The sequence below is a fragment of the Cavia porcellus genome, unplaced genomic scaffold, assembly GCF_034190915.1.
Source record: "Cavia porcellus strain 051 isolate PalLab524CR breed Dunkin Hartley unplaced genomic scaffold, mCavPor4.1 scaffold_26, whole genome shotgun sequence".
Lineage (NCBI taxonomy): Eukaryota > Metazoa > Chordata > Mammalia > Rodentia > Caviidae > Cavia > Cavia porcellus.
This window is the reverse complement of record NW_026947509.1, coordinates 17,343,517-17,358,727: the sequence shown is the minus strand read 5'-3', so window position 1 is coordinate 17,358,727 and position 15,211 is coordinate 17,343,517. Positions and strand designations below refer to the sequence as shown.

Genomic DNA, 15,211 nt, shown 5'->3' with positions numbered 1-15,211 from the left:
TATCGATTGATTTCTTGATGGCAGCCATTTTTCTGGAGTGAGATGGAATCTCAGTGTTGTTTTAATTTGCATCGCTCAAATGACCAAAGATGTTGGACATTTTTTATATATTTATTTGCCATTACTACTTCTTCAACTGAGAAACGTATATTCATTTCAGATGTCTATTTTTGAATTGGGTCTTTAATGTGGGGAGGGCCTGATTGTTTGAGTTCCTTTTATATTCTAGATAGTAATTCTTTGAGGACCCACATTGTGGGTTATCTTTTCACTCTGTTATCTGGTATATTATCTGGCTGTACAAAAGCTTTTTAATAAGGTGATCCTGATTGCTGATTCTTTGTGATAGTTCCTATGTGATCAGGTTTTGTTCATAAAGTCTTTGCCTACACCAATGTCTTGAAGAGTTCTACCTATTCTGTCATTCAGCAGTGACCCATTTTATTTTAGTGTATGGTGAAAGATATAAGTCTAGATTTAATCATCAGCATGTGTAAAGCCACATTTTCAGCACTATTTATTAAAGAGGTTATCTTTCTTTCAATGAAGGTGTTTGGCACCTTTGTCAAAGATAAAGTAGCTAAGTATGCCTGGAGTTGTTTCTGCATCTTCTGATTCGCTCCATTGAGCCTCAGATCTGTTTTTTTTTTTCCAGTACCATATTGTTTTTATCACAGTAGCTTTATAGTATGGTTTCAAGTCAAGTCAGAGATTGTAATTCTCCTTTCTCTACCTCTGTTACCAGGGTTGCCTTCACTATTTTAGGTCTCTTGTGGTTCCAAATGAATTTTAGGATTGTTTTCTCTAATTCTGTGAGATAATGCTGTTGGAATTTTGATCAAGATCACATTCAAGCTGTATTTTGGAAGTACAGCCATTTTCACTATATTAGTTCTTCCCACCCAAGAACAAAGGCTGTCCTCCACTATCTGATATCTTTGCCAATCTCCTTTTTTGGAGTACTGTAGTTTCAATGTAGAGGCCTTTTACTTTCTTTATTAGACTGATTCCTAGGTTTTTTGGATGCTATTGTGAAAGATGGTGTTTCCCTAATTTCTCTCTTAATGCTTCTTGATCTATTCACCCAGTCTGTTTCTTGGCGAAGTGAGACCATTAACACTGAGGTACTAATTGATATGTGTTGACTTATCCTTTTCATGTTATTTTTCCATTACTGGCTTCCTTTTTTCCTGTTTAATTGTTTGCCTTGCCTGGTGAATTCATTCTATTGGGTTTTGTGGCGTTCTGATTTCTGGAATGCCCTTCAGAACATTTTGAAGTCTTGGTTTGGTGGTGATGAATTTCCTTAGCTGTTAGCTCTCATGGAAGTATATTATTTCTCCATCAGTTTTGAAAGATAGTTTTGTGGGGTACATCAATCTGAGTGGGAGGTTGTTTTCTTTTAGGGCTTGTAACACTTCACTCTAAGCTCTCCTTGACTTGAGGGTTTGTGTTGAGAAGTCTTCTGTGATTCTTTTGGGTTTTCCTTTATAGGTGATTTGTTTCTTTGCTCTAATAGCTTTTAATATTCTATTCTTGTGTTGGAAGTCTGAGATCTTAACTATTGTATGCCTTGGTGTAGAATTTTTTATCATAGCTAATTGGAGTTTTATATGTGCTATATGTCAAATTCTTTTTCCCTGTTTGGGAAGTTTTCTGCAATGACTTCTGTGAGTAGTTTTTTTTTTTTTTATCTTTTACACTATCTTGCTTTTTCATTGATTCAGATCAATTTTATTATTCTTCTTTGCATCATGTAGCAGCTACTGAAATGATTACTTGTGATCCCTTGCTATTTTTAAGAAATCTTCCTTTTTATGATCACTAATCACAATCCTATCTTCTGTACCTGAGATTCTGCCCTCACATTGTCTTCTGCATGTACTTCCAGTGGGGTGTTTAATCATCTGGATGTCTGCTTGAATGGATTCCATTTCTTTCCTTTATTAGGCATTCACGGTTTCCATCATTTTCCTAAGCTCCTCTATTTTTTTTATCTGTATCTCTTCTAGAGTCACTAAGCTTGTCTTTCATTATGGTCACTATCTCAGTAGTTATTTGAGAAATTATTTCTGATTTGACTTTTTCTAGAGCCATATTCATTTGCTTTGTTATCTCTGCTGTTGATACTCCAGAGAGTCCAGGTGAGTGACTTTTGGATTATTCTCCCTCATTGCCCCTGGGGTATGCCTTTGGTGAACTGGAGGTCTGGGGTTGCATCTTGTTTTAGTATCTTCTCATTTTCTTTTCTTTCTTTTTTTCCTCCCTGGGTTGATGCTTATAAATTGCCTGTGGCAAGTAGTGTTATTGCTAATATTTAGAACCCTTAGGAAATGACCACTTCTCAGAGGGTTTTGTCTTGTTTTGTTGTACTAGGGATCAAAGTCCTGACCTTGTGCTTGCCAAGCAGGTTAAGTCCCTGGCCCATATCATGCTTTTTTTTTTTTTTTTGATAGCTGTGATCAAACTCATGACCTTGTGCTAAACCCCAGCCCTCTCAGAGATGTCTTAACTGGCTTTTGAGTCTTGAGGCTGTTGAAAGATCCTACTTTTTTAACTTCTTGGGAATGAGAAATTGCTGCCTAATTGACCTGGCCACTGGTTCTTTGGCACTGGTCTATAGACTGTAGTGTTTTTTATGACTCTTAAGCAAGCTCAGTTTTGACACGATAGGAAGAACTGGCTAGAACAATTATGTCACTTTAATTAAATGGTACAATCAGCAAAAGCAGTAGCATCAAATACAACCTAGAAAATGACAAACTGAGGTAACCATTAATTTGCCACCTTTAACTGTATGAACTAGACTTGTGGTTATATAACAAAATCTAAAACAAGTCAGAAAATTGTGTGCAGTCATGAGCCCTCGATGTCACAGTTTTACCCTCAGGGAAGAAAATTTAGAAGGGGAAAATAGTAAGATAGAAGAGGAAGGAATTAGAAGCAAGGCTGGAGGACAAAAGATCACACAAATATTGGGAAACTGGTGAAAAAAACAGGAAGGAAAGAAAAGAAAGAAATAAAAATAAGAATGGAAAGAAACAACGACAACAAAACTAGAAACCATGTTCAAACTCATAAAAGCAAGAACAAACAACCAAGAAAAATAAAAAACAAGAGGGAAATAAAGAAAACAATGTTCACTTCAAGGTATATAAATCCCTGCTGCCACTGTTAGACAGTGTGGGCAGACAGAGACCAAATTCAAGTTGATTAATCCCAGCAAGCCTGCACCTTGAGTTCTGCTGAAGTTCAGGCTGGCTTCTGGCCATGAGGCGGGAACTAGACCTGTTCAACCTGCAGCAGTCTGTGTGTCCTCTCCAGCTTGAACTTGGCTCCCTGACTTCCCACCAGCTTGGACTTGGTTCTTTGGTCCCCTTACCCTGACACTGGGAGCTGCCAGATGGAGTCAGCAGTTGCTCTGAGTTCTGAGTTCTGTTGGCTCTGTCCAAGCTGGCTCCCAGCAAATCACCCTCTCCTAGGGGACAGTTGAACCCAAATAACTCGCCAGCCACTGTACTCCCTGTGTCCACTCCCTGTGTCTACTGGTGAGTTTCTCCATGCAGGCCTCTGTGGTCACCAGTAGTCACCGAGTATCTATGGATTTGAGCAGCTCCTCCCACACAATGAGTCTGGGCTCAGAGAGAAAGTGTTGCCTACACCTCCCTGTTCTTCCTTGAATTCTCTCTCTCACTTTCCTCATGGGCTTCAATTCTTCTTCAGATCCTTCCTGGGTCCCAGGGCCCATCTCCTTCCTTCTTCTCCTTCTCACATTGCTATTTTCCCGCGTCTGGACACCAGTTACTGGAGTTGCTCTTTTTCTGCTGCTCACGGTGCCACCATCTTCCCGGAAGTCCTTTAGTTTGTCTTTTCAGTCTATTTGTTGTTTCCTTTGCTGTGCGGGTTTTTAATTTGATGTAATTCCACTTGTTGATTCTTGATGTTATTCCACAAATGGGGTTCTGTTCAGAGTCCTTGTGGATGTCTTCAAGAGTTTTATCTATTTTATCTCCCAGCAGATTGTTTCTGTTTTAACATTTAGATCTTTGCTTCACTTTTATTTTAGTCTAAAACATGATGAAATACATGTGTCTAAATTCAAACTTCTGCATGTGGATAACCAATTTTCCCAGAACCATCTGTTGAAGAGGCTATCTTTCCACCAGATTTTGGCCCATTTGTTGGAAATCCAGTAGCTGAGCATGCCTGAGGTTGTTTCTGCATCCTCTAGTATCAGGTCCTGTCCTAGATCCCCAATCTCCTACATGAGTGTATGGCAAAGGTTAAATTTTTTAAAAGACAAATCGTATTTTTAGGGCTCCAAGAAGATCAAAACTCTTTAATTAAGCTTGAGGTTTTGAGGGTAAAGACAAAGGATTTTCTAGGTCAGTCCACTTTATTAGGGCCAAGGACAAAGGGCGGAGAAACTGAGGAAAGAACAGGCAATGAGCAGGACCTTGGGAATCACCTCAAGGACATCTCCAAGTAATGAATCAGGTCAATTCAGTAGCACTGTCTTATCATGAAGAATGGTAGAAATGAGACAGGACATATTCTCCTGCTTATCTAGGAGACATCTTTCCATTTCGTTTTTCTTTCTTTCTTTTCTTTTCTCTTTTTCTTTCTTTCTTTCTTTGACAGGGTCTTGCTAGGTAGCCGAGGTTGGCCTCAAACTCACAGTGATCCTCCTGCTTCAGCCTCCTGAGTGCTGGAATTACAGGTGTGTGCCCCCACGTCCAGTCATCTTTCCATTTTCTGATGTTTTTTTCAATCTCCTTTTTCAGAGTAGTCATTGTCATGGTAGAGGTCTTTTACTTCCTTTGTTAGGTTAATTCTTGCTACATTGTTGAATTTGCTTATTAATTCTAGGAGTATTTTGGTGGAATTTTTGGGGTCTTCTATGAAAGGATCATGTCATCTGCAAATGACTTATTTCCTGTCTACAGGACTTTAACTTCCTCCTTTTCTATCTATATACTTTTTATTTCTTTCTATGGCCTCATTGCTCTAATGTTTTCTGTACTGTATTGAATAAGCATGGCAATAGTAGACATCCTTGTCTTGTATCTGATTTTCAATGGAAAGCAGTCAGTTATTCTCAATTTGCCAGTAGGTTTGTCATAAATGTCATAAATGGAAATGACTCTTATCCGATTGAGATAAGTTCGTTCTATACCTATTTTCTTTAGGGTTTTTATCATGAATGAATGTTGAATTTTGTCAAAAGTTTTTTGGCATCTATTGAAATTGTCTTGTGGTTTTTGTCCTTGCATCTATTTATGTGATGTTACATTTATTGATTTCCACATGTTGAACCATCCATGCAATCCTGGGGTAAGGACATTTTGGGTTAGGATGTATGATCTTTTTGATGATTTGTTACCTTCTGTTTGCCAGGACCTTTTGAGGATTTTTGCATCTGTGTTCATTAAAGATAATAGCCTTTCATGAAAACTCAGGGAAAAAAAGATAATAGCCTATAGTTCTCTTATTTTATTTGGATCATTGTCTGGCTTTGAAATCAAAGTAATGGTAGTTTCCAGGAGTACTCCTCCCCTTTCAATTTCACTAGTGAGTTTGAGGAGCACTGGCATTAGATTTTCTGAAATTCTTATAGAATTTAGCAGTGAATCCTTTGAGGCTTCGTAAATTTTGTATTACTGCTCCAATTCCATTGCCTGTGATTGGATTATTCAGGATTTTTACATCTTTTCTGTTTCAGCTTTGATAATTCTTTTTTATAGGAAATTCTTTTTTATCTACCCATTTCTTCTGTATTCTCCAATTTATTGTCATACATGTTTTCAAATTAGTTGCTAGGAGTCTAGATTTCAGAGGTGTCTGTTGTAATTTCACCTTTCCATTCCTAATTGGATTGACTTAGGCCTCTCCTTTTTTGATAGGATTGGCTGAGGGTTTGTCTATTGTGTATATCCTTCCAAAGAAATATCTATTTGATTCATTGATTCTTTGTATTTTTTTACATCTCAATATCATTAATTTATGATCTGATTTTGATCATTTTCTTCTTTATATCAGCTTTTGATTTGGATTGTTCTTGTTTTTCTAGGACCTTGAGGTGCATTATTTGGTTATTTATTTGGGCTTGCTCTGTTTTTCTGATGTGAGCATTCATAGTAATAAATTTGCTTCTTAGGTCTGCTTTCATGGTGTTTTATAAGTTCTGGTATGTTATACTGGCATTATCGTCTGATTCTATGTTTTGTTTTTGACACGGTAATTGTACATATTTATTGGGTACAGTGTAACATTTCAGTACATGTATACAGTGAGTAATGAGCAGGGTAATTTGCATATCCATCTCTTCAGACATTTATCATTTCTTGGTGTTGAGAACATTCAAAATTCTGTTGGCTATTTTGCAATATTCAATTGATCATTGTAAACCATAGTTTCCCTATTGTGCTATAGAACATTAGAAATCTTTCCTCTCGTGACACTATACCCTTGTTCCTATTAACCATCCCCTCTCCACGCTCCTTCCCTTCTTAGGCTCTGGTAACTACAGTCTACTCTTTACTTCTTTGAGATTGATGGTTTAGCTCCACACCTGTGAGAACATACTGTACTTGTCTTTCAGTGCCTGATTTATTTCACTTCACAGATTGTCCCCCAGTGCCATCCATGTGGCAGAGAATAATTGGGTTTCATTCCTTGGTGATGGTTAAATAATATTCCTTGGCATATGGACACCACATGGTCTTTATCTTCCTCTGTGGAAGGACATTAGGTTGATCTCATATACTAGCTACTGAGACTTCTGTTTCATTTTTCTCTACCTTGGCCATGAGCTTTTGAAGATTCACAATGATCTCTATCTGCTGGTTCCTTGCAGCTCTAGACCCTTAGCTGGGCTTCGTTCTGTTAATACAATGACTGCTTTGCTGTCTTCCACTTCTCTATGCTCCTCAAAGCAGGGCTCTTCTTTGTCTCCGCACACCGTGAGTGTGACACTCGGGAGGCCCCAGCAAATCTCCCCAGTGTTCTCTGGCAGCTTGGAGAAATGAGAACAACCTAACTGGCACTGAAACGGTAGCTCACTGGGTGACTGGGACACACTCTTGTCTTCTTAGAATTTCAGATAAACATGCTTCCTTCACGAATTTGGATGGTAAAGTGACGGTTACTCCATACAGCAAATGCAAGGTTGTCGTCAATGGAGTGCCTATCACCACCAGGACCAAGCTGCATCATCTGGTAAATCTCCTGCAGGGCCACAGAGGTACCTAAGTCCACCCAAGAGCTAGGAGAAGAGATTCGTGTGAAGAAACCCTGAGTCATGCCAATGGGGACCAGGTGTGGCCGGGCGCTGCCCACCTCTCAGGCTCGTAGTAAGGATGTGAGCACAGCTCCTAACTTGGCGTTGTCCTTGGCAAGCCACTTCTCTGGCCCTTACCTACCAAACATGCAGGGCGGCACTAGGTAGTCTCCAGAATACCTCCAGCTCTCACATTTGTGATGTGAGTTTTTTTTTTAAGAGCCCGTCTGTCCGTAGGAGGAATCGTGCAAGCTCTCACAAACATCAGTGCCTCTTCATCCACTCTCAGCAGTCTCTACTGCCTCAGTGACTCCTATGGGCTCTCCGTGGCACTCTCCTCTCCAGTCTGTCCCTTTTAGACTGGCAAATGGGCTCTTCATTCAAGGTGGTGCCCTTCCCTCCTCCTTCGTGAGGCTCTTCCCATGAAATTTGGAGGATTTCCCAAGAGAAGATATCTCTTAGAGCCTTCTGGTGTGAGGCCACAGGTGGTGGCTCCTCCTGAGAGGCTGACCCACCTCTCTTGCCCCGCCAAGGTCCACCTCCACGTCTGTGTCTCCTCCCTAGGACCGCATCATTTTGGGCTCCAGCAGCGCCTACCTCTACGTGGGGTTTCCTTCAGAGCGAAGCAGTGAGGACCTGAGCAGATTTGACTATGACTTTTTCCAGCTGGAGAGGGCGGCCGTGGAGGGAGTGAGTGTGGACAAGCTCGGTGAGGACCCCAAGGCAGCTTCTGGTGTCTTCCACATGCCAATGAGAGCAGCTGCTTTCACTGAGCGCCCTCTTGCTTTCCTTAGCAAACCATCTTTCACTGGGTCAGAACACAACATGAGCTAACCTATGTGCAAGCTCTCGCAAACATCAGTGCTAAACTATGATTCCTACGTGAATACAGAGTGAATCCATATCAAAGATTTGTTTGACTCATTAAACTTTCCCCAAGGAATAAAAGTACAGATGGCTTAAAAGATCGTAGACAAGAATGATTTTCACTGTAAGGGAGGAAGAATGCTGAAATAAGGTTTTGGAGTTCGATAGAGACCCTCTGTTCCATGCAAGGGCCTTCCACCCTCTTTGCAATTATCTGGGACTCCTCCAGGGTGAAGGCATTCGGAAGCTCTGCCTCTGCCTGCCCCTCTCCCCGCATGCCTCGATGGAGGCCTGCCTCCTCTCCACTACCATTCTGTTCACTGTGTTTGGGCAGAGTGGACCCCACTGAGAGGCCTGTGATGTGAGGCTTCCCAGGTGAGGCACCCACGCTTTGTTCACCTTAAACCATGGGTGGAGAACAGGGATGCTACTGCAAAATGCAGCCAGTTCCTCCCCTCTCCATACACCTAAGTGGCTTTCTCAGAATTTTAGTAAAATAGACTGGCTTGAAATTCATCTCCTTGCTCCTCTTCTGCTGAAGTTCTTGACCAAAGCCAAACAAGTCTCCACCCATTCATCCAGCACAGGGCAGCACTGAGCCAGCCTCAAACCCTGGGTTGAAGGTGCTTGTGTGCTAGGGGTGATTGTGGGTCCTCAACAGGGTAGCCTTGTGGGCGTCCTAGGGAGTCAGGCTGCAGGACCACAGGCCACTGCAAAGCATAGACAGGGACCTACAGAGCTGAGAGTTCCCTAGAGAGGTGGCAGGAGCCTGTGTTGGGAGAGGATTGGGTTTCCCATACTCTGCATGTCCCCCTCCTTCAAGCCACCTAAATACAGTAGAAGAAAGAGCAGTTTGCTTTGCCATGCTATCGGAGATGTCCAGGTAAAATCCTTAGCCAACTGGATTTTATTGCCCATCTCCACCAGGAACATATGGAATCACCTTGGGCCAAAGGCTTTTTGAAAACAAAAATGGGACTTGACTACACAGTCTGCTGTCAAGGTGCAGCTGAGATTGAGTTGAAAGGGGTGAATGAATGAATGAATGAATGAGCGTATAAATGTGTTCACAGCTGGAAAGTGTCAGAGGACAAAGGGGAGGATCCCATTTGCATTCTTTTGTCAGGTGCTGTGAGCAGTGGAGACGGCCAAGCAGACCCCAGTGTCCTGGCTGTATTCCAGGACTACATCAAACTCAGACCACTGGTTGCAGAAGCAAATCAAATGAGTGAAGAGCTAAAGAAGGTACTTTATCGACAGCCAGAAAAACAGCATAGCATTAGGCCCAGAAAGGACCTTGCAGCCTTTAGGCGTGCAGCCAAGACCACATAGTAAGCTAGTAATAAAAAGTAGACAACACCCAAGCCTTTCCAGCCAGCGCTGGGCCCCATTCCTGCCATTGCTGACCTTGGGCTAGAGCCATCACCACCCCAATTATGATTGCTCTAATGGCTCTCTAGGTCTGGGTACCACGATGACTGCTATACCACCCAGAGGGCCTGGGGCTGGAGTTAGGTACTGCTGAAAATCCCAGTTGGCAGGAAACTTGTAAGAGAATTAATCACTTCATATGTAGGAAGCATCTGTTCCAGGATATCACTGAGAAATTCTGGTGTTTTGCCATTTGTCTTGGTGGAATTTCAAGTAGCAACGAGTTGGACCATGTTCATTTAGAAAGCCCGAGTGTGGGAAGACTGCAAGGAACATGAATTACAAAAGGGGATATTATGGCTTGTGTCTAGAGGTCCCTCCAAAGCCTCATGCAGTCATTGGTGGCTGGATCTAGAGTGTGTGATGCTGGAATTGATTCATGGTGCAATGCTGGGCTCAAGGGCTCTAGGATTAAGGGTATGAGTGTGACCCACCCCGTGTAGCCTGGCTAAGATAAGAGGGGCAGAAAGACACTGTTGCTTGCTCTTATTGTCTTCTGCTTGCCATAAACTAGTTCTACTTTGCAATGCCCCTCTGCCATGCCAGCCCGCTTTGGAGCCAGCTGATTATGCACTGAAACCTTTACAAACTGCCAACTATACCCTCCTTCCCTTAACTTATGGTGTTGGGCATTTTGTCTTAGCAAAGAGAAAAGTGACTAAGAAAAGGGATGTGAGTTGAAAAATGGATTAGTTGGTGAGAAATATTTTTTTCACCAGGGACTTGAAATGGAATTGAAGGTAAAGAATTTAGCATCATCGGATTCCAGGGGCTATGACCTGCAAAAAGAAGTCATGGTGAAGGTGACCAACCAAAGGACTCATGAGGTGAGTACGTATCTGTGGGCAGGCACAAGCCTCCCCAGGGATTTTCTAGGGAATTTTTATCAAAATTTCCAGTACGTGTCAGAGTTCTGGGGTACCTTCCTTCATGTTCCCTCTGCTTGTCCCCCCTCCAAATGGTGTCAATTCATGGACTCTTTCCTAATCTCTACCACAGAGCAGTCTCTTCATTTTTAATGTGACTCAAAAACTTTAATACCATAAGGTCACCCTAAGTTTAACCAACTGGTCCACATGTGTGAATGTGTGTGTGTGTGTGTGTGTGTGTGTGTGTGTGTCTGTGTGCATGCGTGCACATGCATACAGAAGACAGTTCCTTTTTTATGGTTTTTGTTTTTGTTTTGGCACCAGGGATTGAACTCATGACCTCGCACTTGCCAAGGAGACTCTTGTGCTGTTGAGCTAAGCCCCCAGCCCCAAGAGTTGTCATTTTAAAGCAGTGGGAAAATCCATGTTTTCTTTTTTTTTTATTTTTTTTAAATTTTATTTAAGGAGAAAAAAAAAGCAGAGAAAGGGTACAAGTTATACAGATTTACAGAAAAAAATAAACAGTAGGAAATCACTAGTTAATGGATTACATATTGTCATCTTAGAAATAATTGTTCAAGTCACAAAATTAAAGCTTGTAAAGTGGACGTTCCAACAATGATACTGCAAACAGTTCTGTTCAATGATCCAATAAAACTCAGTGATATCATTATCTATCTTATACACTTAAATATACCTGCAGTTATATCATTTAGAGCACTTTCTTTTCCTCTCTTTTGTACAATGACAATTACACATTTTGGGTTTTGTTACTCCCACAGTTCTTACTATTTTTTTTGGAAGGGAGTAGAACCAAATGTGACATAACAGAACAGAGTCAATCAAATCAAAAGGGTGGACATAATAGATAATGTAAAAGCATAATACAGGGTGATCAATAATGGTTACCATAATGCCTCCCACTATCTCTAATAGAATTGCCTATATCATTAGTTGTAATACAATTGAACAAAACAGTAAAGAACAAAACCGACAAAACCAAAACATTGGAGACATTGTAGGTCTTCAAAAGTAGATAAAAGTCAACGAGAATGGGCATTATAATGAATCTCATTATCTTCTCAGCTGATGCCTAAACTTTCGAACCTGGTACTATCCAGCAAAACAGAATAGGGGGACATCAGTCAAAAACAAGATGGTGAGAGCAACACAGGGCTTCAAATCAAGATAATGGAAAGTCAAAGTGGGTTACTATAATATATCCTGCTATTTTTATTTATTTTTCCCTTAATTAAAAGGATAAAAATAAAAAAGTAAATAATGGAGTGGAGATTGAGATAAAAGAGGGCATAACAGCAAAACAGCGCAGATCAAAATATAACCATTTAAGCAGAATAGTGTTTCACCACAAGATAATCCTGACATAAAAGTAGTTACCATATTGTCTCTTTCCTTGAAATCCTTGAGTACAACTTCATATACTGTAGCATTAAATATATCAAAACAATGTAAAACCATTTAAGAGAATGACAGCATTACAGGGTATTTAGAATCAACTAACAGAAAATGAACAATGGTTTCTGTATAATCTCCTTGTCTTTAAAAGTTTTTGCTTATACTATCGTACATAATAAAATCCAATAAGATACAACCTGTTTAGACCAGTGGAGACAGAAGAACAAAAGCTTGATGAGACTTCAAAACAAGATGATACTAAATCAGTATTACCTATTAAGATGTCATTTTCTCCAAAATAGCTGTTCCCATCATCCAATCTTCTCTGCCTCATTTCTGTTGAGCTCTTTTTCTGTCATAAGTTGTCAGTTTGTCTTCTTCATTTTGTTCTCTGCTCCATTCATTGTGGCCTCCCCGCCACTATTTCTGGATTCTTTGTATTTTTCTTTTTTTAGAATATTCTGCAGTACTCTCTGTAGAGTTGAATTGGTGGTTGCAAATTCCCCCAGTTCCTCTTTATCCTGGAAGCACCTTGTTTTTCCATCAATTTCCAGGGACAGTTGTGCAGGATATCTCAATCTTGGCTGGAGATTATTATCTTTCAAAGCTTGAATTATTTCCCCCCACGCTCTTCGTGATTTGATGGTTTGTGCAGAGAAATCTGCTGTAATTCTGATGGGTGTTCCCTTGTAAGTGGTCTGTTTCTTGTCTCTGACAGCTTTTAATATTCTGTTCTTGTATTGAATTTCTGGAATTTTTATTATTATATGCCTGGGTGTTGCTCTGTTTGGGTTGTAGGTGGCTGGGGTCCTGTATGCCTCATACATCTGAGTATCTTTACCTTTTGCTAAATTAGGAAAATTCTCCTGGATTATTTCTGTGAGTAGCTTTTGTAGTTCATTTGTTTGTGTCCCTACTTCTTCTTTTATGTTCTTAATTCTTAAGTTATGGATCCTCTTATCATCTTCTTGTCTTTGTATTATTACTGTTTGTTTCTTTTTTTTTTAATTTTATTTAAGGAGAAAAGAAAAAAAAAGCAGGGAAAGGGTACAAGTTATATAGATTTACAGAAAAAAATGAACATTAGGAAATCACTAGTTAATGGATTACATATTGTCATCTTAGAAATAATTGTTCAAGTCACAAAATTAAAGCTTGTAAAGTGGACATTCCATCAATGATACTGCAAACAGTTCTGTTCATTGATCCAATAAAACTCTGTGATATCATTTTCTATCTTATACACTTAAATATACATGCAGTTATATAGTTTAGAGCACTTTCTTTTCCTCTCTTTTGTACCATGACTATTACACATTTTGGGTTTCATTGCTCCCACGGTTCTTATTACTTTTTTGGAAGAGAGTAAAACCAAATGTGACATAACAGAACAGAATCGGTCAAGTCAAAAGGGTGGACATAATAGATAATGTAAAAACATAATACAGGTGATCAACAATGGTTACCATAATGTCTCCCGCTATCTCTAATAGAATTGCCTATATCATTAGTTATAATACAATTGAACAAAACAGTAAAGAATAAAACCGACAAAACCAAAACATTGGAGACATTGTAGGTCTTCAAAAGTAGCTAAAAGTCAACAAGAATGGGCGTCATAATGAATCTCATTATCTTCACAGCTGATGCCTAAACTTTCGAACCTGATACTATCCAGCAAAACAGAATAGGGGAACATCAGTTAAAAACCAGATGGTGAGAGTAATACAGGGCTTTAAATCAAGGTAATGAAAAGTCAAAATGGGTTACTATAATATATCCTGCTATTTTTTTCCTTTAATTAAAAGGATAAAGATAAAAAAAGTAAATAATGGAGTGGAGATTGAGATAAAAGAGGGCATAACAACGAAACAGCGCAGATCAAAACATAACCATTTAAGCAGAATAGTGTTTCACCACCAGATAATCCTAACCTAAAAGTAGTTACCATATTGTTTCTTTCTTTGAAATCCTTGAGTACAACTTCGTATACTGTAGCATTAAGTATATCAAAACAATGTAAAACCATTCAAGAGAATGACAGCATTACAGAGTATTTAGAATCGACTAACAGAAAATGAACAATGGTTTCTGTATAATCTCCTTGTCTTTAAAAGGTTTTTGCTTATACTATCGTACATAATAAAATCCAATAAGATACAGCCTATTTAGACCATTGGAGACAGAAGGACAAAAGCTAGATGAGACTTCAAAACAAGATGATACTAAATCAGTATTACCTATTAAGATGTCATTTTCTCCAAAATAGCTGTTCCTATCATCCAATCTTCTCTGCCTCATTTCTGTTAAGCTCTTTTTCTGTCAGTAGCTGTCAGTTTGTCTTCTTCATTTTGTTCTCTGCTCCATTTGTTGTGGCCTCCCCGCCACTATTTCTGGGTTCTTTGTATTTTTCTTTTTTTAGAATATCCTGCAATACTTTCTGTAGAGTTGAATTGGTGGTTGCAAATTCCCCCAGTTCCTCTTTATCCTGGAAGCACCTTGTTTTTCCATCAATTTCCAGGGACAGTTGTGCAGGATATCTCAATCTTGGCTGGAGATTATTATCTTTCAATGCTTGAATTATTTCCCCCCACGCTCTTCGTGATTTGATGGTTTGTGCAGAGAAATCTGCTGTAATTCTGATGGGTGTTCCCTTGTAAGTGGTCTGTTTCTTGTCTCTGACAGCTTTTAATATTCTGTTCTTGTATTGAATTTCTGGAATTTTTATTATTATATGCCTGGGTGTTGCTCTGTTTGGGTTGTAGGTAGCTGGGGTCCTGTATGCCTCATACATCTGAGTATCTTTACCTTTTGCTAAATTAGGAAAATTCTCCTGGATTATTTCTGTGAGTAGCTTTTGTAGTTCACTTGTTTGCATCCCTACTTCTTCCTTTATGTTCTTAATCCTTAAGTTATGGATCCTCTTATCATCTTCTTGTCTTTGTATTATTGCTATTTGTTTCTTTGTTATTTTTAAGAAGTTTTTCATTTCATTCTCCCATATTACAAGTCTGCCCTCCAGTTCAGATAGTCTGTCCTTAGTTTCTTTCAAGCTGTTATGCCAGTCTTCGATAGACTTCTTAGTATCTTGGTAGTCCCTTTGAACCTGCTTCACGTATTCTATGCTTTCTCTGTTTTCTCCATCAAACAATTCTCCCCTTTTTTTCTGTTCTTCCATTCCACCACCTGTTTTTTCTTGGGTGGTGCTTAGCATTTCTCTAACTATTCTGCATACTTCTAGCTTCAGGTCGTTGATAACTTCATTCCTGAATTGGTCTATGAGGCTCTCTATATGGTGCCTTATGTGTATTGGTGCAGTGTCTGCTATTGCCTGTTTCTCAGAATTGGG

The 15,211-nt window shown here is 39.7% G+C and overlaps 1 protein-coding gene across 1 annotated transcript in view; it reads left to right on the top strand.

Annotated features, from left to right (window-relative positions):
• Positions 1–15,211, top strand: part of LOC101787984 (kinesin-like protein KIF28P) — an 83,946-nt gene that overhangs the window by 55,682 nt on the left and 13,053 nt on the right. Inside the window, exons 13-16 of the mRNA XM_063236773.1 lie at positions 7,095–7,218; positions 7,844–7,988; positions 9,273–9,391; positions 10,297–10,404. Of these exons, the coding sequence (XP_063092843.1) occupies positions 7,095–7,218; positions 7,844–7,988; positions 9,273–9,391; positions 10,297–10,404 (496 nt within the window). The remainder of the gene's footprint in view (positions 1–7,094; positions 7,219–7,843; positions 7,989–9,272; positions 9,392–10,296; positions 10,405–15,211) is intronic.